The 25,213-nt window shown below is 29.5% G+C and overlaps 2 protein-coding genes across 2 annotated transcripts in view; one reads left to right on the top strand and one right to left on the bottom strand.

The window, feature by feature from the left end:
- Window positions 1–1,848: 1,848 nt before the first annotated feature.
- LOC124534681 (tyrosine--tRNA ligase, cytoplasmic) lies at window positions 1,849–4,059 on the bottom strand. Its single transcript, XM_047110661.1, has 2 exons — window positions 3,899–4,059; window positions 1,849–3,796 (listed from the first exon to the last, which is right to left on the bottom strand). Exon 2 carries the CDS (start codon window positions 3,776–3,778, stop codon window positions 2,204–2,206), a length of 1,575 nt encoding a protein of 524 aa, XP_046966617.1. The 5' UTR covers window positions 3,779–3,796; window positions 3,899–4,059; the 3' UTR covers window positions 1,849–2,203.
- A 1,438-nt stretch (window positions 4,060–5,497) lies between these two features.
- The window catches only part of LOC124534738 (RNA polymerase II elongation factor Ell), a 46,959-nt gene continuing 27,243 nt past the window's right edge, over window positions 5,498–25,213 (top strand). The window contains exons 1-2 of the mRNA XM_047110734.1: window positions 5,498–5,874; window positions 19,118–19,165. Coding sequence (XP_046966690.1) covers window positions 5,740–5,874; window positions 19,118–19,165 — 183 coding nt within the window. The 5' untranslated portion in view covers window positions 5,498–5,739. The remainder of the gene's footprint in view (window positions 5,875–19,117; window positions 19,166–25,213) is intronic.

Below are 25,213 nucleotides of genomic sequence, written 5' to 3'. Positions count from 1 at the left end.
AAACGTCACAAAATTTCGTTGAAACACACATGATACTTTCCTTCACCGCTGAGTACGCGACGAATTATACACATATTAAAATGTATATTATATTTGTGGCTCACTGGAGTAGTAGCCTAGTATCATTATGAATTGGGTTAATGCTAATGTGCCTCTGGATCGATTGCCACAACGGCAGCCACTGTTAAGAGAGAATAAACGCAGGACATTATAATGCCCAAATTTGTATGTAAACACAAGTGGAAACTTTATTTCTCCACTCTCATCATCCAAAGGCAAAGTATGTCACGATCGAAGAGTAACTGCTGAACCAAAGCTTTATGTACTTTCTGTGACATGAGAATTTCCTGCCTATTCTAGACTTCAGAATACAACTGTGAAGATATCCACAGAAAAATCCGACGGCATTTTTTGTAACCCGACCCGGAATTTAAAGTTTACAGGATCTACAGCTTTATATAGCCGCTACAATACGTGCTAGGCAATTATCAGGTTAATGTAAGTGAAGGTTTTGAGAACTAAACAAATATGCAGTCAATATTTGGATGTGAGTTCTTTGTTATTTTGTCCAAAAATCTGTTCCTGCATTTGGAATTATTGTCTACCCCGACCACAGTTTCTGTATGATAGTGCCTCCCCCTACACTTCAAAGAAGGGGTGGCAACTTGAGCATAAATCAGCGAAGCTTCTTTAATATGCACCGTCACACATTTCGTAATTCGTGTAAAAATATTTAGTTTTTTTTTCTGAATAATTTGAAGAAAAAACAACCATGGTCTGGGATGTCTTTGAAAATATTTATTTAAATCATATGCTGTAAAGGGCCATATTGATCAGTACTAAAGGTACAATTTAAAGTGCTTAAGTGATAAGCATTTAGTGCTGTATTGCTTAAAAACGCTTCGTAAATAAGCCATTATTTCTAGTAAAAAGTAAACGATAAAGAATAGTTATTGCGGGTTATCCCTAAGCATCGCAATTTTTTTTTAAAGATGTACCATACTGTAGTATATTATGTTCAGCCAGGGTCTGCAATGCAAATGCAAAAAATGTGTTTATTAACACCATATTACAAATATAAAAAAATATCAGTGTTTCTCTCTAATATTGTGCATTTTTTACACATACAAACTTACCTCCTTAATAACTCTATATTTAAAAAAAGAACTTCATCAGAATCCGTTACGTAGTTTTAAAATTTAAACATACCTAGAGCCAGACAGACCGCGTGAAGCGACTTTGTTTTTACTATATTGTTATAGTGTCCCAAATTTTCAAACTTATTAAATAAAATAAGTATTCTAAACAAAAAATTAACATTACGCTTTATCGCGCAAAACATGGGCTTAGTATTTATTAATTCCTAGTAGAAAGTATAAAATTGTTCTTTAGGTACTGACATACTCTATAATTAAACTCTATTTTGTTCACTCTCAATCAAAGAAAATAATTATTATTAAGTTCAGCAAACAACATTCCTATGCTCATTTGACATTATATACAATTATACAGAAATAAACTTAAAGTATTTGAACAAAAACTACTTTTAAGCAATTAATATTTTAATGTTTACCTTTTACCATTAAAATATAAAAAAAAGTTTAATGTTAATAAGAAAAATCAAAGTAAACTTAAATAAATATAACTATTAAAAATAAATGTAAAATAGAAGTCACAAAGTAGGTACATAAAAATAAATAAATGCCTCTAACTTTACATCTCTATACAGACCATGGAATTTATGGTCATGGGTATCATACATTGTATAACAGAATGAGTCAGTAGAAGAGCCGGATATAGTGAACACCATACATTGTAATTGTTTCTTTTTTAATACAAAAAATAATAAACATTATAAAATATATATAATATAATTGGCAATGTTAATCAAATAATATACTTTATGCAAGCATGCTGATTTTACATTGTAATTGCATCAATTAATCTAGTTGTATGGTCTAACAATTTCCACAAACATAGTTATAACTATGAAGTGATGCATAAAAAAGTTTACATAATACAATATGGCAAATTATTGATGGTTATGTAAAGCCTTTCATTTAAGGAATTTAGTCACATATAAAAAAAGTCTAATGATAAATAAAATTTAATGAAAAATATAAGATTATAATTACAAATGCAAAAATAATCCAGATATATGAAAAATAAATATCAAAGAAATGTCATTTTAGCTTAAAAGTATTTACTTAATGGGTGCATTTTTCATAGAGCTAGTTGTTACTAGATTGCCATTCACTTTACTTATTAACTTGTTTCCTTGCCACACTGCTACCAAATCATCATTTGTCTTTAAGTCAACCTGTAATTTCTCCCAAACTTTCTTTTTCGGATTCAATACCTCATCTGGTTCACCGGTCTCATAACCTTCAATCACAATCCTATCCCCAGGGTTGCTATCCTTTGGAGGGAGCAGTGGTTCTACTTGTTTGGGTTCATCTACAGATGAGCAGAGAACCATTCCTTTAGACTCAACTCCTCGCATTTTAGCTGGTTTTAAATTGCACAGAACTACAACATCCCTATTCTGCATTTCTTCTATAGGTACATAGTTAACAAGCCCAGAAACAACAGTTCTAGGTTCATTTTCACCTACATCAATTTTCTCTACATACAATGCATCGGCATCTGGATGTTGTGTTACTTCAACGATTTTACCTACTCTGATATCTAATCTGCTTGGTGTTATTTCATCAGATGCTGCACTTACATTAGCTTTACTTTTTGATGGGGGTGGATAGGCTTTCTTGGCTAATTCTTGGAGTTTGGGATCTTTAAAAATTTCTTGAATAGGAGCCAAAAGCTTATTGATTACTAGTTCTACAGATGCTTTCAAGTCGCCTGGATGAATTTCCTGTTTTGCAAAAGCTGATTCTAAATCATCAAAGTTAGAATATTCAGCGTTGCCTCCATGTTCTTCTGCCCTTTTAATTATAAATTTCTCATCACTTTTCATTAAAGGAAAAATAACATGCTTAGTGAATGACAACACTCCATTGTCAGTAATGTTGCCAGGTTCACAGAAAGCTTTTTTAAGCTTTTTCTTAACATTAGCTGGGTTGTCTAATAAATCAATTTTGCTGTCTTCCTCGGAAGCTGACATTTTTCCCCCAGTTAACCCTGGAACCATAGGATTCATGAAATGTACTCTTTTAGCATAGCCTAACTGAGGCAAATATTTCTCAGCCAAAACAAATATTTTTCTCTGGTCAACACCACCAAATTGGGCATCAACTTTTAAGTATTCCTCATCCAAAGCTTGCAGGCCGGGATACAACAATCCACTCAACAACGGGTGTTCTACTTGTTTCACTACTTCAGCACCAGCTTTCTTAGCATCATGCTCAGTTATGACAGATGACATACGGTAGACATCTAGAGTATATTCTTTACTCAGTTGGTATTCTGTACCTCTTACAAATTTTAACTTTTCCAATGGAACTCCAATAGAAGTTAAGATAGCTTTGATAGCTGCCTCATAGTATTCAGTTCTTAAGGCAAGTAAATCCCAGGGTGCCTTCATGTTATCCAAGTAGGCATGCAAGTCTGCAAATAAAATAGTAACCTCACATCCTGCTTTTAGGAAATCGGCTATCTTGGACATAGGCACAAAATAGGCTACATGAGGACGACCGGTAGTAGCAGTGCCCCAATAAATTTTTAGGTCGCGCTGTTTTAATATTTCAGTAAGTTTTTCATCGCCTAATACCTCTTGTAAGTTACGAGTTATGAGATGCTTCTTCTCTTCCCAATTTTCCATTGTTAGATAGTACTGAACCTGAAAAGTTTATAAAATAGTAAGATTTTGTTCAAAATTATAATTACTAAAAGCACTACTTGATTAGTATTTGATATAACTTTATCTTAAACATATTATTACCCTTCAGTTGTGTATTACACTCTATTCCCTTCTATTTCTCCGAGAAACATATGCTTGCTGACGAAATAATTCAAAATCTAACCTAATACATTCCTGTACATTTGTCAGAAGTTGGAAAGTTAATACTACACAGATGATAATGACATTGACAGTGTAAATGTGGCGACAACCATTTTATTCAGACTTGCCACTAAACAAAAATAGTTTATACATTGTTGATCGAAAGCTCAGTTAGGTTCAGTTTAATATTAATTTATAGTAAATGCATAAAATGTTCGAGATTCACGCGATAAATATTTAAAATAACATTTTTTACAATTCATAGATTTTATTCGGTTTTAGAGAACAATATTGATGGTACAATATAATTCGTATACGTATACTTATTTAATACGTTTGCCTGTTTTTCTGAAAAGAAAAAAGAAAATGCTTTGTAGAAATGCATTCAAATTAAAACTGTTAATTTGTTTATCTACATTTCAAAACCAAAGTCATTTTAGATATTCATTCATAACCTTCAGTATGAATGAATATGAAAAATGAGATAAATAAATTTAATCCATATTATTAAAAATTAATCTAACCCCCGTCAAACTTCCTACTCTTACGATGATTCCTCTGGAAGAGGTGATGACAAAGTATGAGTCCAGTGGTGGGAAGCTTTGCTGACTCATTCATCATAATCTCCTAATATTTCCTGACAATGATGAAAGCCAGCGCACCACCAATAACTTCTGAAGAATACAAAAAGTGAAAGTATTTATTCTTGGGTGAAAAAAGCATAATTTTTTCCGTTTGCAAGCTCTTTAACTTTGTAGTAATATAACAAAATAAGTAAAAAATAACTGTTTATAGATGAGTGGTTTTATTTTTCTGACAGATTTTCCATTTTACCCCTTTAAATTTGTTACTTGACAAATTTCAATTTTGATTTAATCCCCTAAAATACAATTATAAATCACTGTTATTAATTTGTATTCATATGAAATAGAATAATAAAAATAAAGAAAAATATATATTTTAACATTAATTTACACTTCAAATCATTAAAAATTAAAAATAAGAAGTTGATAATATTTTAATACAAGTAGTTTGGGCAAAAATATAAGAGAAGAAATAATATAACTCACTTAACGATAAATGATTTTATATATATATATATGTTGCATAAATAAAAAACTATTAGTATGTATGAGATTTATAAGAAAAGAATCACACTTGCAAAGTCTACTTTTAAGAAATATATTATTGCCAGTACCAACAATTATGTTGGTTATATTTTTATCAAAAATCTATTAACACAGCATACAGGAATGAAGTATTTTAATACTATTATTTTAAATGAAAATATTTTAATCTAGAAATATAATGGATTTTTTATACCAAGTTTCCATTGAAGATTTTTTTATATACTTGTAATGGTTTTCTTTATATTAGTTTAAAATTAATCCAAAATAAAATACTGTATAAACAAGTCATAAACTAATATTTTGTAATATTTAATTACAATATTGTAAAAGTTTTTAACTTTTGTATAGTTCAAAATGTTATTTAAAAATTGGCGCTACTGTTGCAGTGAATGCTCGCGTTTCCTGTCAAAAGCGCCATTGCGCATGACAGTCAGTGCGGCCTTGCAGACTGAAGAGCGCTGCCAACAAAGGCCGAGTCGATGGGGTTACAAAAATTTCTTAATTTGGACATCTAAAAACCCTTTTGTTATTGTAATTATAATTTTAAATAGGTTGTGAATCTGTGATTACGTTAAGAAATGTGTGAATGATATGAATCGTGACGGCTAGCAAAGGAGTCAGCTGGTCCACAGTGCGAATAGTGAATAAGAAATGGCGGCCTTGCCAGCAGGTGTTCAGTATGCGTTATCATCGGAGTCTAGTTATAAAGAAAACAAGGAACTAGTGTTTGTGAAATTAACGGATTCAGCATTGAAAGCTATAGAAGACTTCATTAGAAATAATAGGGTAAGTACCTACGCCATATTGTTAACACCAAAACAGGCCAACAATGTCAGAGGCGCCATACTTATATTACAAGTAATCAAACTAAAACTGCAAATTTGCATTGTTTTCGCTAAACCTTTTTATATTTTGTACCTAAAGGATTACTCCAGTGTTAATCTATATGAGTTGTCGTATAACAGATATGTTCTTTACGATGTCACGCCACGTCAACATGTAGAAATTTTGCTCTGTTATTTTCACAGATTTACATATCATATGGCTATAATTAGAGTATTCTTGTCTTATTGTCACGGAATCTGATGATATTTAGAGATGTCCGATGCAGCTAAAGTTACTCTTTGATAAAGTTGTAAGAATATTATCGTCTCTTTCTTTACAAAAACAAATCGTTTAAAGTTTAAGTATGTTAGTAATACAAAATCGTTTATCAAAAATTTCTCATAGTTCGCTATAGAAATAAGATATAATATAGTTCTTGTACATTTTAATGGAAGTGATGTAACAAAAGCAACATTTATTGAGTCAGTTTTCAAATACTCTTTACTTGTTATTGAAACTTGTTTATAACTTCTGGAAGTTTTTGTAATACTCTAAAAAACTAATTCTATTGAAAATCTGTTTTCTGGAAAAATAATTACTTATATCTCTTTTGACAGGAAAACCAATATTTTTCGAAAGTTAAGATTACTCTATTACTCTAATTTAAACATGAAATAAGTGTCTGGTCAAATTTAAAAAAAAAAAAATTTGATTCCCTTTACTTACACACTTAATGTGTATATGGAATCAAAAATCCATTTTTTTTTAATTTGTAAAATATAAGTATATAATATATTTTTTGATTTTATGATATATATATATATATTGAAAATTATATTCTCAAACGAAAAAATTTCAATGTTTTTTTTTTAAATATATATTTCTCATATATATGTTATATATATAATGTACCTTTAAAATTGTCTCAGTGTGATTAATATCATAAACACATTTATTTCTAAAGTCGGTATATCATTTTTAAAAAAAGTAACATTATCATGGAGTGCCACAGCAGTGAAAATGAGTTCTTGCAGTAAGCCAATAATATATTTGTCTTATTACATGAAAAATATTGTGTGGAAACATTCACAGTTATCAGTTCTAGAAAGGCACTCTAGATGGTGCTATATGTTGATAAAGTATATATCATTTATTTAACATAACAAGTAGAAATTATAGATTTACATCAAAAGGCAAGCTTATCTGTTGGAGATATTTGTTTACTATATAAATCTACTTTAATACAATATATAGGACTTTAGAAAATAAAAGAATATTTAACAATTAAAATTGCTCTTTTAATGCAGTGGATAGCCTATTAAGTATTAGGTATAATAAAATATTGTACATTACATTATATAACCAATAAAGTAGAGAAATTTAGTTCTATAGTTGTAACTGCAGACATATGTTATAAGGATGTTACATAATTTATTGTTTCATGTATTCTCCCCTATATATAAATTTCAAATCATATTATTTAATTATCAAATTTGCAAGGAAATATGTAATAAATAATTAAGTTTTCAACACATTTTACAATAGTTATTGAAAATAATTATGTCGTAAAGGACTTTTCTGTTTAATTGTTAATATAATCATTTTCCAGCTCTTTATTTTAATATATGTAGTTTTCTATAAAATATTTTTAGATATTTCAAGAGCGGTGAAACATTTTAAGAGCACTGTCCTTTATCAGCTCTCTGTGACAAATTTAATAAAAGTTGAGTTATAACAGGAAGTTTATTACTTATGTTTTGATCATTTTACACATATGAAACCAAAAATGTCCAATATACTGTGTAAAATAAGATAAAAAAGTAGAATTATTTTCAAATTAAGGTAGAGATTATAAAAAGATTTCATATAACAGTAAAAACTATAGTTTTTATAATTTTACTATACCTGTTTATATGATGGAAAATATATCAAGTTAACATTTTGTCTTATGAATAAAATAAGGCGAACATATTTTTTATTTTAATATGTATAATAAGATATTCAATTTTTATTAATCAAATAATAATATATTCCTTTTGATATGATTGCATCATTAATTAGTAAGTAAATATAGAGTAAGGAAAAGGACATCCAAATGTTAACATTTATAAATAGAGTCAGTCAATTTAAAATGATTAGATATTTGACATAAAGAAATGCAGCAAAATTTATTAAATGAAAATTTCATATAGGGTTTTGCTGGGTGTTGAGACTTTAATAAACTATATTATGTTTATTAAGTATTCATAACTCAACACAACATTTCCTTATCAAGCATTAAAATGAATAAAAAATAATATCCAGTTTAAATGAATATCTATAAATCAAAAAGAATCGGTCAAAGATTCTGAGTAGCTAAGGCACTTTGTGATTGCCCAAAGCGCAGCCGAAATATAAAATACATCAACTTGTAACTAGATAACAAGTACTTATCACAGATTACAAAAACAATAAAAGAAATTTACCAATTTAAATTATGTGTCATAAATGTTCTAAGTTTATTGAATGACATTTAATGACGTTAGCAGAAAAATGACTTCTATTAGATCAGTAACACATGTGACATAACACGCTATTAACCTCAGCAATTGCATGATATATATTACTCATGTTATGAATTTGCAAGTCAGCAACTGCAAAGTAATAACATTAGGAATTGACCATTGATGTCATACATAGATGTAGAAAATTATATACAATCAGATTATTAATCTATCCTGTGCCAAATACCAGATACTAAATACAAATCTTCCACTGACTTAATGCTAATAAAATATATTTATTAAGTATATTAAGACATACCAGAATGTTTATGACAGATTTCAAAAAAAGATTATCCTAAATCATTTTCATTTTGTTGTACAGTGGCAAAATCAGAAAACAATCTTCTAAGTAAACAATTAAAAATAACTTCTATTTGTTTTTTATGTTCTATAATATTTTCATATTATTTGAAATTATACCCAGAATATAAATACATAATGTTTAAATTTATTATTAAAATTAGAAAAGGAATGGGTATATTAATCCATAATGATCGTTGATTGTATTGATATGGAACAAATTCTATTATGTCTGTTAGAGCAGTTTAAAGCTAATATAATTAATATAGCAAAAATAATTATTACTGGTATTTTTTAAAAGAAAAAATAAAATATTTAATATTTTAATTTTGTAAAACATAAGTTTGAAAAATATAATTCAAATTTCTTTAATCATGAAAAAGAAATATAAAACAACTGAATGTTACCAATTTTAATTTTATAAAAAAAAAAATTAAAGTTACAATAAATCAAAATAATAAAGTAATGTAATTATTTATTTCAGTGCAGTGATAATGTACCAAGTTTTATCATTAAAATTATCTTAGCTAGTGACATGCTAGTCTACTGTCCGAAATAAATTTGGAACTGATGGGATTGCATTTTAGAGATTCCGTTTATCTTTAATTCTAAACCGATCTATAAGAATGTACAATATTACTTATAATCGAAGTTTTCCCTCGCGATTCATTTTTGGATCTTAAAATGATTTGCCTCTAATCTAAATAAAAATTAAGAAGTATTAAAAACAAATATTTCTTTAAGCAAATATTTGGCGCGTGTCGAGTGGATAGTTTCGCAAAGCCAGGTACATTAGGTAAGCGATTCGGGCGCAATGACAATGATGGGACGCCCAGGTGAAAGTATATGCTTTGGAAGTTTACGAAAAAATTAATTAACATCATCATCCCATTCCTCTCAATTCGAAACCGGTCTCGATTTTAGTCCATTAGCAAGAATAATTTCATATTAGGAAATTTCGTTCCATTGTCTAATTTTTTAGCTATATTGGTAAATTTATTTTTACTTATTTTCTTTTTAAACAGAAATGTTGACAGATTGATTGTTAATTGTTAAGCAAGTGATACCAAACTTAAAATCTATTGTATCCGTCATCAGCTCAGCGGTGCTAATGGTAATATTGTTTTTGAATATTGGTTTGAATTTATTATACTGTAGTCTATATTTCGATACAGGATTTACAAAACAACAAAAAAATGTTAATACATTTTTTGTACCGAAGAGTTTCTCAAATTTATCAAAATGTTCAAATACATATACGTATTATATACATTTTGTTTTACTCATAAAGTTATTGTATTTATTATATTCAGATTATGTATATATATTATTACAATTGCAATCCCCGCGATGTGTTGAACTCTACTCAAGAAAACGATGAACTCAATAATTAATCAAAAATATTTCGGAATCGAACGCTGTTCGCTGAAAGCTAATATCTTGATTTTAACATTCAATAATCAAAATGTCAAATTGTTTTCAAGTAACCTTGATTTTGTGTTTTTTTCTTTAATATATTGGTATTATATTTAATGAAAAGTCCTTTTAATTAAATATTTACGAATTATAAATATCCAAGAGGGTCTATTATTAATACATAATTTCTGTTAAGGTCATATATAACAGTAGTATTAGAATTCTTTTTTTAGAATTCTTATTAAAATTTAATTTAAACTTTAAATAAAATTAGCAATTTAAGTAATTTAATTTTTTATAGATAAAAAATGTAGTTTCAACGAGTTTCGTTTCCTATATTATCGTAAATCGTAAAACCGTATACATTCGGCGTAGCTTATAATCTATGATGTCCAATATTTTATTAATTATGCCAACTTTCTTGGGGAGTAATTACTCGTGGTGATTCCCCTTAATACGGGTGGAGACACGTATTTGTAATTGGTAGTTAACTTAAATACAAAGTCGTAATTAATGTAGTTAGTATGGTTGACATCTAATATGTTAATAAGAAATAGTATTGTCTTTATGTACTCATCGATATAATGTCTTAATTTTACTTAAACTGATGACCTTATCAGTACAATACAAGAAGCACTACATCATTTATATAGGTGATATAATTAATTTAATTTCAATATACAATGTAATTCCTTAATAATTCACTGATAGTAACAATAGTTATATTTAATTTTGGTAGAAATTTAGTGACTTGAGGTGATTTTCATTCGTGTTTACGTATATAAAGAAGTAATTATGATGCTACATTCAAGACCATCAGTCTTCTGCTTTCCGATATCTCTCGATGTATCAGTTTCTTTTTATTTAAATTATTTGATCATCATCTGTATATACATAATATATGAATTCAGTATAAGTTTCTCAAATTAATTAAATTTATATAATATTAAACAATTGTTTAGAATTTAAAATGAAATGATAAGCGATAAATTTTACTAATTGAAAAAAATTAAGCGTCTAAGGAAATATCAAGTATGAATAGAATTATGGTATTTCAATTATATATTGACCAGAAAACTTTAACGATAGCAAAAATGTGTTATTTGAAACTATCAAAACTCAAAATACAAAACTCTGTACTGTTTCTGTTGTTAATAATAATTCACGCTGATTAAGCAAATTAACGATTAATTTTGTTTCCTTTCGTTAACGATTTCTCGAATCATATTCCAAGTTATTGCCATTACATTTCGCGCTTTTTGATGTAATAATATTTCTTGACATTTTACGGCTGAGAAGGTATCAAAATTAAGACGTAAATTAATAATATTTTTATCCAAACTGATCAAAGCCTTCTAATTTATTAAAATTCTTATTATTTTAATAATCGTTTCTATTATATTTAGTATATTATAATGAGACTATTCGTCTTTCTTTTATTAGAAATACTATATTAGTTAATCTACAAAGCTACAATTGGTTTTATGTCAATTAACGTCCTCTAATTAACTTCTAAAAAATTATCGCACAAGTGTCAACTTTGTTTTCCGGTGTTATGAGAGACATGTCGAAAAATCTACTCAATGTCAACGTATTACATAGTCCATACATAATATCTCATTAAGTTTTAATCGATGAGGCCATAATTTGGAATGAGTATGTAATAAAGTAGTTATTTCTTTTATCGTAATATTTTTTTCAGTTCTTGATATTTGACACATGCGTTATAAGACCTCAAAGTAATGCATTAAATTTTGAATAATATTAATAGCACAAGATCACCATACAGACCACATAAAGACGTCGTTAAATCACTCGTGCCACAGTATACATTTAGAACATTGTTTAGATTTTCTTATGCCCAGCCATTGTGGTGGTCATTTACGATTGTTATACAACATCTATTTTTTTTTATCAAAAGTCAAATCCGATTCAATTCAGATTTTCTTTGTTTTTATTGCCTCCACAAAAAAAAAACCATGACTTGTAACTTTATGATTTACATTGTGTTGACATTGTACGGACTTCCCGAGTTTCTGTATTTCACCTATTTGACATAAAAGCATTAATAACGTCATTTGCTTCCAAAGGAGTCGGTTAATTTAATGTTATTTAGGATTAATCATTCATCAATCATTATTGCTTTTAATTTGTCAGTCGACCAGTCTTCACTTGATCACACACTCAAATCGATTTTATGTTGAAATATCGAGAATAGCATTGAATTCATATGGACATGCACTTTGATAAAATTGGGTGTCGACAGTGCGATGTTGTACAAAATTTAAATTGTATTTGAATGCATATGTTAAGTATTTTAATTAAGATTTCACAACAAGTAAAGCAAAGGTATGTATAACGAACTACAAAACTTAGGTAATCTTAATTTTAGTTACGAAAATATTGTATCTCGAATAAAATATACCTGGCCGAGCAGATGTAACGACATATGAAATTATAAAAAAAAGGAAATCCGCCAAGTTGCCAACCTAAACAATTTATTTAGTAACACAAGTCTTGAAAGTGGCTTGCCCACCTGACTGATTCCCCGTATGCACGTGTTTAAGGGATTTATTCTCTGCGTGTAGGTTACGGGTTCCTTCCAGCTATATTGCCATGCAATTTTAACCACTTTCACACATACCTTTTAGGTTTATTATCGTTTATTATCGAAAGGTTATATTTGACTGACGTTTTTTTGTGTGACCGTTTTGTGAACGTGCCACCTGGTCTTTTTTCCTGGGCATTATGTCCATTGAAAGATGTGAATCACTTTTGTTAAGGCAGTCATGCAATAAAGTTTTAGTGTCCACTACATTCATAAACAATGAAAGTTATTATCATACAGCAACGACTCTAGGGAAAACTTAGAGGTCATTTAACACAAACGCTTTGTTAAAATTACATACATCATATTTTGTGTGTGTTGTCCCCATTCCAATGGACGTAATATTTGAATGAAACCTGTACGTTTATAGCTATTGTTTGTTAATTACTATTTTGCTCGAATTTTCTATTATCAAATGATCAACGTAACTGTTATAATATTAACTAAATATAACTTAAATTTTCTTGGGTTCTTGTATTTTCTAGTAGTTTCTACAGTTTCATTTTAGTAATAGTTATATAAATTGATATCTAAAAAAAAGGTTATATTAAGAAAACACATACAGATTTATTATTTTATAAATGTAAAAATTTGTAAAGCACTGATGTTGAAGTTATGATCACACGTAATTCATTTAACAAGGGCAATCTTGGTCTGTCATTTATCTTATCGTAGGATTATAATTTGTATCGTATCTTAGCAACTAAGGTGCAAAATGTTGGAAAATTTTAAAAATAAAAATTAATTCTTAAGTTTATATGTACTGTACTTACTTCAAATTTATCTAATTGATTTAAAAGTATCTTCTACATTTTATTATTCGAGTGCAACTATTTTGGTTAAACAAAATATAAAATTACTTAATCCATTTAATATTTTTCTCGCCATGTTCGTGTATTACAATTTACAATATAACACGCTCTTTAATTGAAGTAAGATTTTGTTGAAATGCTTTCAATTCAAGTCGTACTACTTGGCGAGACGGTAAAGATTAGTTTGGGGGAGTAATACAACCATCACACGATAGGGTCCGGGGTCGTCGCACCCTCTGTCCCCTTGGCACCTGGTTGTCCCTTGTGAACAGATGTCAGTCTCTCAAGTAATCCCTCTCTATTACTTAGTTCTATTTTTACAACCCTATACTTTCTTTGCATTAGAATTTTAATATGTAATGTTCATTAGATGTACCTGGCTATAAACTCTATTTTAAGAGATTGTCTAGCTACAGAAAGATTAAAAATAGAATAAGCATATTAAGATGAACCGTTATATGTATATATGCTCAATGCAGTTGTGATAAATTTAATATTGTAACTTTAAAACACCTGTGTTCTCTAGCTTGCGTCTAAAATACATGGTTAAATCAAACAGGTTTGCAAAATGCCAGACAACTCGTACAGGTCCTACTGCGCTTGCGCCGCTTTACGTAATGTGGATATAAAAGGGAATTTATACAATTTACTAAAACAACTAAACAAAATAGTTCATACTAAAACTATTAATAATCTTCTCGAAAAAATATAGACGAAGGAAGCAAATATTTAAAAATATTTTTTAAGTAGCGCGTACCTTATTTATCTAGATAGTGTGAGGTATCTCTGTTGAAAATGTAACAATATTAGAAAGTATTTGAGACCAAAACTCTTCTAAAGATATTATTTTAATAGAACAGTTATTTTCTATATATACGAGAATGAAGTAATTTTATTAAACCAATATTTTGTATTAAATATAAAGCAAGCGACGAGGACAACGGCTTTCAGATCTATAATACGCCGCAGGTAGACGGTGACAGTTTCGGATATTTTTTTCTGATGAAAATTATTTATTGCAGGGTTTATTTCTTTTATATACTTGTTGCCTTGTAACGTACCGACCGTTTTATGTTTGCTAGTAATAAATATTAATAAAAATTTAGTCGCTGTACTGTATGAACTGTATTTATGAATTGCTTTGAGCTTACTTTCTTTAACCCTAAACAGTAAGATCGTTTTAAATTTATTTAAAGACGTTGCAAATACGATATTGTAATATACATATTTTGAAAGCGCAATATTTCCTTTAAATTCCATTGGCGTAACGCAATTTATATTATGATTTATTCTCTACTTTCACAGTTGGGTAAAAATAAAATGTACAGGTTTTGGTCGGAAGTAGCGTTGTTTTCAAAGAATGTATGTCGCCAGGCCTACTTGGTCGAACTAAGATTCGTGCAACGGCGCTGGGCCCCGCCTTGCGATTTTACACTTTCTTATCTTTAATTCTGTCGTACCTAAAGCTGACCTCCGAACAACTGTTGAATCTCAATTTTATTGCTCACTGTGTCTCTGGAATTCCAGAGGTTATGTTCAGTTCGCCGTATACTTTTAATCGTTTTTGTCAAACAATATTATAATTAAATTAATACTAAAAAAGAGAAAAAAATAATTAACATAAAACAATATTTATGTCAGTACATGATTAATTTTTACATAATATCCGTAATTATTTAATATTATAACTATATAACATTGATAAATGCTTTTGTTATGAACACAAGAACCTAAAACAAACCTTTGGTATGGAATAAAATTTTAAATAAACAAAATACTGTCAAAACAGTTGGACAATAAACAACAAAGGTTAATATTCTATAAAACCTTACATTAAACATTTCAAAATGTACTTTATTCAAGTAGGTACGCAGTAGTTGTAGTAGTTTATCCAACACTTTTGAATCTTTTTTATACAAAATCATATTCAATTTAAAGTTACTAAGTACCTTGTTGTAAATAGGTACATGTTTGTAGATTTCGATGTATTATAATTTATATCTCGATTATAATATTAATCAAATCTATATTATGACTATGCGTCCTATCTAGGCTTGTAAAAGCTTCTTTCTGCTATAGTTAAAGGTCACCGGCATATTCCGCGAAGGTCACTTTGTACGCGTATTTATTGCCTCACTGTACAGCAGCAATTCAACACAAGGTCGGAATTACTTTTGTATTTTTTTATTGATAAAATGAGAAATAATAATAAGCACTCACACATGAACAAATTTATTGTTATATGACGATTACTATTCGCTAAGTAGAGTTACAAAATTAGTGCTGAACGCTGTGTTGATTCGATTTGCTTTCGATGTACATTATTTTTATATTTGAATTGTTAAAATCTTCAGTATTTGATTGAGTTGGGTTAATTGTTCTTTATACGTAGTAAATACATACTTCATAATAATACATATATGATTGTAATTACTTAAAAGTTTAATTCTCCCTCACGCCATTTCAAAACTATTGTCCATTTCAATCAGAGAAAAAATAAAAAAATAAGCAAGTCTTAGATTTATTCCATCATTTATTAGACATATTCCATGCAATTTGATAAGAGGTCCGTTTTATTGCACACTACTAAAAGTTCTTGATTAGTATATACTTATTTATAATACAAAACTATTCATTTGTATACACAGTTTACTTATATTCAATGTTACTTCCAAAATTCCGATAACAGTTCTACAGTATTTTTTTTGCAATCCTATAATGAATATCATAGATTATTCAAGCTCTCGACGCATGATATCTCGTCAATTTGATATCAATTGTTGTTTATTTGGCTTTTGTCCTCTCGTGGTTGGTATACGCTATACAGATATTTCGTCCGTCAGTTTTTGTACGTCAGTACAAGCGTTTCTTAAATCGTAGTATCAATAACAATTAACATGCAATAACAAGTATATTTGTTTTTCTAAATACTTTTCTGATTTAATAACATAATAAAATACATTTTGAAGCAAGGGTACAGGATATAGCTGTGATATCTAAAACATGGTTCGATTAATTATTATCAACTAAATTTAATTTCGATTTTTAAATTGCAAATTTCGAATTCGAGGCAAATTTTGAATGTCAAATGATCATGTATGCAGACTTTAAGTACGTTTTCAAATTGACTTACAGGATCAAAACTTAAAAAAATGCCTTTATAGCACGTAGGTCAAAACTTTTAATTATAAGGAAAATATAATATTCATGTTTGTGTGGTAATTAGTCGTATCTGATGTTAGAAATACAAGAGTTAAAGACAATGCTGTAAAGCTCTTTTTTTAATTTACCTAAGGTTAAATTAGTTAAGTAAAGTTTGGATACCGAAATGTCGATGATTTATGTGGCCTAGGAATTAAACAATACTTTATTTAGGCTTTTATTTTATGACAAAAAGACATTTTTGGCAGCTTCTTCTTCAGTTTTTGGAAAACAATTAATTGACATTAAACAAATAAATAAAGAATAAATAAATAATTGGAGTGATTGAAGATGAATGTTAGACATTTTTGACATGAGAATTACTGAAATCGTTGTTAGTGCATCTATTTATTCTTATCATATAACTGTTGAAAAAGCGTTTTCGACAATTCGTTAGCATGGTAGTGTCGTAAGTTTTTGGAATAAATATGGATACTGGTCTATGGGTAACGCCACCTGCGTTACGACCACCAAACAATTTTAAAACTTAATACAATTAGGGGTGGCTTCCGATGGCATATTCCATTAGATACACGGCTTATTCCATATTCATAATAATAATTTGTCACGGGCGGTCAATTTACCCTGAAAAGTCTTCCAAATGACCCTACTCTACTTTTATCGAACTATTTGTTAACAACTTTTCCATGCAGGAATTTATAAATTGTATAAGTTTTTACTGATAAACGTACCTGTTGAGTTTCTTGTTTAGTTGCATATCGTAGGTAATTCTCGGTTTAGGCTCTATTGAATATTAAATGCGTTTCCTTGCAATGATAAGGAAGGCAGAAAAGAACATTTGTGGTTTATGTACTTTATTTAATATATTTGTGCAATAGGGCTTTTAATTTAGTTGTTTTATTTCACGAAACGCAATTGATTATTTTTTTCCAAATTTTGTTCTTTGATTGTAATTACACCATTGGTCAGTACAAATTAAGAAATTTTGATTCGAAAAAATAATTGTGCCAGGAAGGTAGGAATACGGCCGCCTAAAATTTTTTTGTCAATACACAAATACATGTTACTTATTATAGTAAACTCAATATGAATTCCTTTTTTAATATTTTATTCATTTGATTCCTTGATATTTTATCTTAGGCCGTGTTTAACATTGATATAAATAAAATCTTACAATTGGAATTAAATTATTTACTCCGACCTTGCCAGTTAAAACTGGTTTGGCACTCGCAACAAGTTATAATTCTTACATTTTTAAGTGTGCAAAATCAAGTGTTTATATTTATAATTTAAAAAGTTACAATATCAGAACAGGATTCATACTTTAAGAATTTGGCAGAATTTATTTCGTTGTCAGGGTCTCTTTATTTAGTTCCGGGTCATCCCCACTAGGCTATACAGCGATGCAACTCTTTCAATTTCACATCGAGCTTGGTTGTTAAGTAAGTAACTAAAGCAATTTTTAAGTTTACATCATCGACGCTGCCGCCCAGCCTAGTTATGTTTCTCGCGTTCGACCATCGCCGGTTGTGCAACCGCACAACTTGCCGACACTTACTTATTGTGGCCACCTCGACTAGTTGCCCAACTAGTTTGACTTTTTGTCATCTAATTATAATGTTTTATTAGGTTATGCTCGGTAATTACCTGGAAACGACACCCTCAATACTTTTCCGCTTCTGCACTAGCTAAGATCGGACCGCAGCTTGGTTCAATCGTTTTCCTTATTGTGGATGTAATAAATAGTAATTGTTATCAATTTAAATTGTTTTGCAACATCGAGAGTTGAGTAAGTTACAGCGAACAGTTTTTCAAACTGTTTATATGAAAATAATTGGCAATCCTTTTTCATTCCGTCGAAGGAACGAATGTAGTTTATTCGATGATTCATAGTTCGCCGTATTTGAGTATGATAATTTAGCATTGTAATATGACTCTACAGAAACTACAGAACACTATCAGTAAATGTTGCCTTAAAGAACGTACCGCATATTATTGATTTATTGCGTCATTTCGTATTTTCCACAATACCTCTGTCCAAACTGTTCATTGTAATAAATTTACATAATATCTGTAGTATAAACACATATAGGTTCGTAGTTGATCTGATAATATTATAGCCATTTTGATTTAAATGCATTAACGGAAAATACAACTCATATTCACGAATTAATAAAATCCTGAATATCATTTTCAATTATTTAATAAAATGTTGATCTTATGAATAACTCATTATTAGTACGTTTTAATAAAGATATTTTGTAATGATTAAATTACATTTTATCTTTGAAACTGACTCGATTGTTTTTTCTGTTAAATCATTAATTATAAAAAGTTAATAGTTTTTTCTTTTTTGTTTTCAGGACAAATTGGCAAAACCTAAAATACAGTTCCTACCCGGAAATGAAGGGGTAAGTTGAAACAAGTTCACAATTTACGTATTTTAATTAATTAACATTACGCTATTACATATTATAAACAGTTTACAATATTAACATTGTACTATAACAATTTATTAATATTCTTCAATCAGGGTTCTTAAATCATGAAATAATTAAAAACTCTCATAAAGTTTAAATACAAGATCTTTATTCTGCTATTGATAATTATATGATTGATGATATAATAATAACACGTACTTATCCATATATTTTACATAATATTTTGACCTTATCAATAGTGTATTAGGAAATACGATATGATGAAATGCTTGAAAACGTTGAAAGCCACGTTTGACGGAACGTTTCAAAAAAACTATCAACAACGGCCTTACGATTTATCCGTTGACATTTTACTTTCATCTGTTTGCGAATTTTATAAAGTTGCTCGTCTCAACTTTGGATCGGCGATGTAAAGATTGAATCCAGAGATATTTTTATACAATAAGAGATTAATATGTTACATCAATAAAAAAATAAATTAAGAGGACATTACTGGGTTTTTGTAAATAATCCATATAAAGTGAAATGTAATTGGAATTCGAATGAAATGAAATTAAAAAAGAAATGTCTAGATGTCAGTAAAAGCACTTCCGGGTCCACAAAATAAATAGCATCAGCAACCATCCAGATGGCAAGTACAAAATAAATATATCATAAATTGAGCAAGACGTTTCGAATAAAAGTATTGCGAACATAAACACACAGAGACGATTTATATATATATATATATATGTATATAAAAATAATGTATCATTCAAATTAAATGATTTATTAAGTTACATTCAAAATCAAAAATAATTTTACGTAACTTAACTTTCCTATAGTATAATAATTGTTTAGTAATGGTACAGTCACCTACATAAAACTACGTTAAATTTTCATGTTCGTGAATCTTACGTCCTCAGTTGACATTTTAACATGGAACTAATGTTTGTTACGCATGTTCTATTACATAATTTCATGCAGATTAAAATTTAAACATCGAATTAAAAATGGCATTCTATAACCTTATTTTGTGGTCGTTGCCCAAAAAGATCGTTAAAAGATCCGTTATTAACTTTTATTATCCTGTCCTCAGCCAACTCTTAGTTAATGGGTTCTTTTGTCATATTAAATTATTTTTTCTTTCGTCGAATATTCAACCTATTAATTATTCATGTATTAATAAATGTTAATACAGTTATCGTAGCTCGCTAAAACATTTTTTATATAATAATACCGAAATACATTTATGGTACGCTTTCAAAATTAAATAAATACCTATTTTATTTTAAATATAACTTGCTATTAAGATGCTGTGTCATAAAAATCCTTAAATGTAATGAATCGTGAGAATTAAAATGAAACTTTATACAAAAGACCATTTTTCGCAGTGGTCCCTTGTCGTTCTCCATTGCGCCACAGGTCGCTGATTTGATCCAAGTCGTGACAGACATTTAGTCCATTCTGATATTTGTCACTTTACGTGTGCTGAGTAAATCGTTTATATTTTAATAACGTTAAATAGGTCGAGCACGGAGCGAGATATTGCAATTATTGACTATAAAGCCTAATGACGTTTGGTAATCATTTAACGAGAACATTTATTATTTACTAGCTGTTATTATAATGTACTTAGAAGAAGCACATTCAGGCAAGCAGGAGCCGTAGACGTCGACGGCTTGGGCCTTGACTCGACTCGGGCGTACCAGTTAACGCTTGCGGCACCTCGATACGCTTGCGAAATTATATGATGACCCACTTTACCGATTTCGTTTTGCTGCTTGTCGTTGCGGTCGGTCTATAAAACTTTTTACCCTAAAATTATTTCGAAAAGTGAATTAGACGCGCTTCATTGGTTAATAGTCGAAACAGAGTTGTCATTCAGATGTCGTTTCGTTCGTATTTTTTATGTTTGTTTTATTTTTGTAAATTATTTATCTCGTATACAATTACAAATAATAACGCCTTCGTGATACATAAAGATTTTTTCGATCATGAAATTACTCGGCTATTTATTGCAAGAAACCTGTCCTTCCCGCTATATCAGATTAAGTACGCCTCTGTAAATCGCTTCATCGATTAATGCTGTAAGTCATATTAATTTACTTGTTACAAAAAACGTAACTAATGCAATACTGTTTACAAGGTGATAATCCTCGGACGATCCTGCGCCCGACGGCCGGCGCCGTCGACCGGTTTTGTTAGCCACCGTCGCTCGCTCGCCGGTTTGACGTGATATCTTCTCTTGTTGCTCTTTCTCACTTGTCCATAACGTATGTAAACGACCCCGATTGTCCTCAATAACAAAAAATACTGACGCCGATAATCGTCAAATCATTGCATACAATTTATTCTAACGTTTCGTCGATATGTATCTTTATGTCCCTTGCCGAACTGTAACAGTTATGACTTTTTTAGCGAACTACTTTACCGTCATAGTATAATTCTTCGAATATCTTGCTATCGGTGTGTTAGGTCCGAGGAGCTGGCACATATCCAACTTGCACATAATAACCACAATTCAATGAGTGGCGGACCAGAATAGTAAATAAGATAGAGTGGAGAGTATAAAAATAGAAACGGTTCCAGTCGCAAGCGAGTTTGCGATTGCACCTCCCAGGTGCGACGGCCGTTGTCCCCATATTACTCATGACTCCTGCGGTACTTTTTTCAATCATACACGTACATAATACCTTTTGTCCCACTTATCGAAACATAAAAATAATTTGTAATAATACGTATAATTGTTCTTTTAGTAAAGAAAAACTGTTTGAGTCATTTTATTATGTTTATTTATATATTTTTCAATTGAAATTTCTACAAAAAACTTGAGTAATTAATTTGTTAGTTACAAAAGTTCCAATTAACTGTTGTTATTTTTTTAAACATAAATAAAAAATAGGCCTGTAAAATTATGAATAAAGATACTAAGACCCATTTTTTAAATTCGACCGAAAGATAAAGGTAAGCCGCGGTGGACGAATGAGTATGTGTTTTGTTTAATTTTGTATGCATTTACATTTGTAACACATATTTTGTATAAATAACCTTTTATCTATGCTAAATTTTAAACTCCTCAGCAATATACTTAAAAAAGTATACATTATTATTTGGTTTTCTCTTTACCTTTTGTATATTATTTGAGCAAAAAATTTATTTAAAAATTATTTTTTTTATCAAATATATCCTCTATTGCATCATTGTACATCATCAAAAAGCTTATTCCTTTAAAAAAAATGACGTCAATAAGTGAAATTTCGAAATATTTCACAATTATGTTCAATTTCGATATTAACACAAAATATATTAAATGTACATGTAGTTGTTTACATTACGTTTTTTTTTGTAGATAATATTGATTCGATTTAAACTACAACGCCAGATTTCCGTTAGTATCATATGACAGCAATATCGAATGTTATCTATGTCATCTAATGAATCACCCGGTAATCTATGTACAATGAACTCGTGTATTCATGTAAAATTGTATATGTTTTATTGATGTAAGTTCAATACGATTTGATCAACAGGGTCGTCGTCCTCCCGAGCCGCTTATTTACACCATCGCTTTGCGGGTCCGTTATTATGCACATTAGGACTATTTTTTTATATAACGACTAGCTCGTCTAATGATATCGTTTAAAATTCTATATATGTCTAGCATAGTCCGTATGTAAACCGTTGATCGGGAATTAAATTTATTAAACAGTTTTAAACTCTATAGATATGAATGAGTAGAATATGAATAGACACATTCTTGACGGAACATTATTTATAGTATATAAAGTGTTAAATATGTAACGCTAAATCAAATAGACTTAAAGTAAATGACAATATAGTAGGTATAGTATTTCATGGTAAATATTTACCTCTTTGATAACCGACCACAGTGCGAGAATCGACCATGTTTTCATTTACAATCACAACAGCGATAGAATTACCGCTGGTTTTTATTTTTCTCTTTACAAAATGGAATATGCGAAAAACAAGCTTTAAATTTTAATATAACCCTCGTCGTATAGTTATTATTTATCGGACATCTACGACGAATTGTCATTTAAATAAACTTTCAACTTGGTTATTACTTATTATGTACGTTACAAAAAAGTCTTCAGCTAATGTCACAGATTATTCATATATTCTTAAGTGTGGGGACAAACAAAGGTTTACTGTTTAGCTGAAAACGCTTTTATCAGATTATAATGGCAACATCCACGTGATCAAACAATAGTGTTTGCAAACGTCACAAGGACGATACATAGTGATGTTCATTATATAAAGATCTCGATTCTTCGTGATTTGTTCTGGTTCTACGTGTCAAGATATATTTGGTGAGCTACGAAAACTTAATGAGGAAGTAAAAAAGTTAATTATATAGCCCAATAGAAAAAAATAAGTATTTTTTTTTATATTACGCATTCTTTGTAAATTAATTTGTTGTTGTACAAATGTATGAAACGTACCATGTTTCTTGCTTTAGATTTTTATCATTTGCCTTTGCCAATAATGATAACCGATAAGATACATCAATTTGCATTTAAAACAATTCCACTCAACTCAACCCCATATGTATACATACTTACTTAGATTGATATCTTACAGTTCGATTATTATTAATGCTAAAACTAGTATTATTGCAATCATTTCCCCGTCATTTCTATACAATTTACGCAGGTAGAACGTAATAGCGTTTATGATTTACTTGAATATGACGTAAAATATTTATCATCAAATATCTATAATACGTCAGACGGGGGAATTGCATTTATATAAATTTTAATGGGGGGTCGAAATAAGATACTTGCATTATTGAACGTTTCTTAAATCATTTGGAAACGTATTAATACTATGGTGGCATACGATAAATTTTGTAGACCTTATCATTATTAAAATATATGCGATACAGATTATTTTATTCGTAATTTATTTATATATCGCTATTTATTATTGAGAAAAAAAAACATCAACAATACGGAATAATAAATAATAGTGATTTAGTTCACGTTCATCTTAAATTTCTGTTTTATCGACTGAATCGCAATATGATCTAGTCATTAGATACGAATCGTGAATTCTGAGGGTGCAGGGAGCGGCAGAGCCGTTCTGATTTCCTAGTGGTAATTGCAGCGGTATGCGGACGGTGGTGTCGTCTTATTGGGACTACAGCAGTACGTGCGCGCTGTTCACTTTCACTTTGCACCGCGCACAGTAGCGCACTTTGCTATTGGATACGACTGGACGATAGATTAGACTCAGCCATATCACGCAGTAGCATTAAGCAAAGGTCTCTCGACGTTATCTCAAATATTCTCATTGTTTGCAATAGCTCGACATATATTTTAAATATAATCATAAACATAAACGTACAACGTTATTGAATGTTTAAAAAAATAAAACAAGCAACTGGTAGCCTACATAACTTTCACTTTTAATTCTATTTAGTTGGCATTCTATGATGACCTTAAATATATGTAATTTAGTGAGATCAAAAATTAATAGACACTTTACAATACGGCCTTAATGCGAATACCGTTCGACCTTTGAGGACACAAGCGATGGTCACGAGGTAGTTCTTTAATCGTTACTGACTACTAAAGGTCTGTCTTATAAATGTTCCGACAAACGTAATTAACATGGCATATCATGATTTGTATCGATTTAAATTCAATTGGCCTAACAGTAAATAAAAACTAGCAAATAATGATTGGAAACATAAGTTGACCTGGTTTTAATAAGAATATTTGCGAGAAGCTATGTTTTGTAATGTAATACAGTGACGTCATGTCGCGAAATCTTAAAACGAAAAGATTTAATTAGGTTTTATAAAAACTTATATAAAAATAAAATGGTGTAGATTTAGTCTAAATAGGTAAAGTTGATATAAAATAATACGCTATAAGTAATGGACTAATTCATTGTAAATTTACTCATAACTAAAAAGTTATACCTCGAACAGCCATTACATAATACAAAAAGATCGCTTTTAGTCCGGATTTCCCCGAGCACGTCCTTTTATTTAAGATCGTCAGAGCTGAT

This window comes from Vanessa cardui, chromosome 13 (genome assembly GCF_905220365.1).
Source record: "Vanessa cardui chromosome 13, ilVanCard2.1, whole genome shotgun sequence".
Taxonomy (NCBI): Eukaryota; Metazoa; Arthropoda; class Insecta; order Lepidoptera; family Nymphalidae; genus Vanessa; species Vanessa cardui.
The sequence above is the reverse complement of the archived record's forward strand: the minus strand, read 5'-3'. Positions and strand labels throughout refer to the sequence as shown.

What these genes read in the sequence shown, in the direction of transcription:
- LOC124534681 (XM_047110661.1), bottom strand. Translation starts at nt 3,778, where the DNA reads ATGGAAAATTGGGAAGAGAAGAAGCATCTCATAACTCGTAACTTACAA.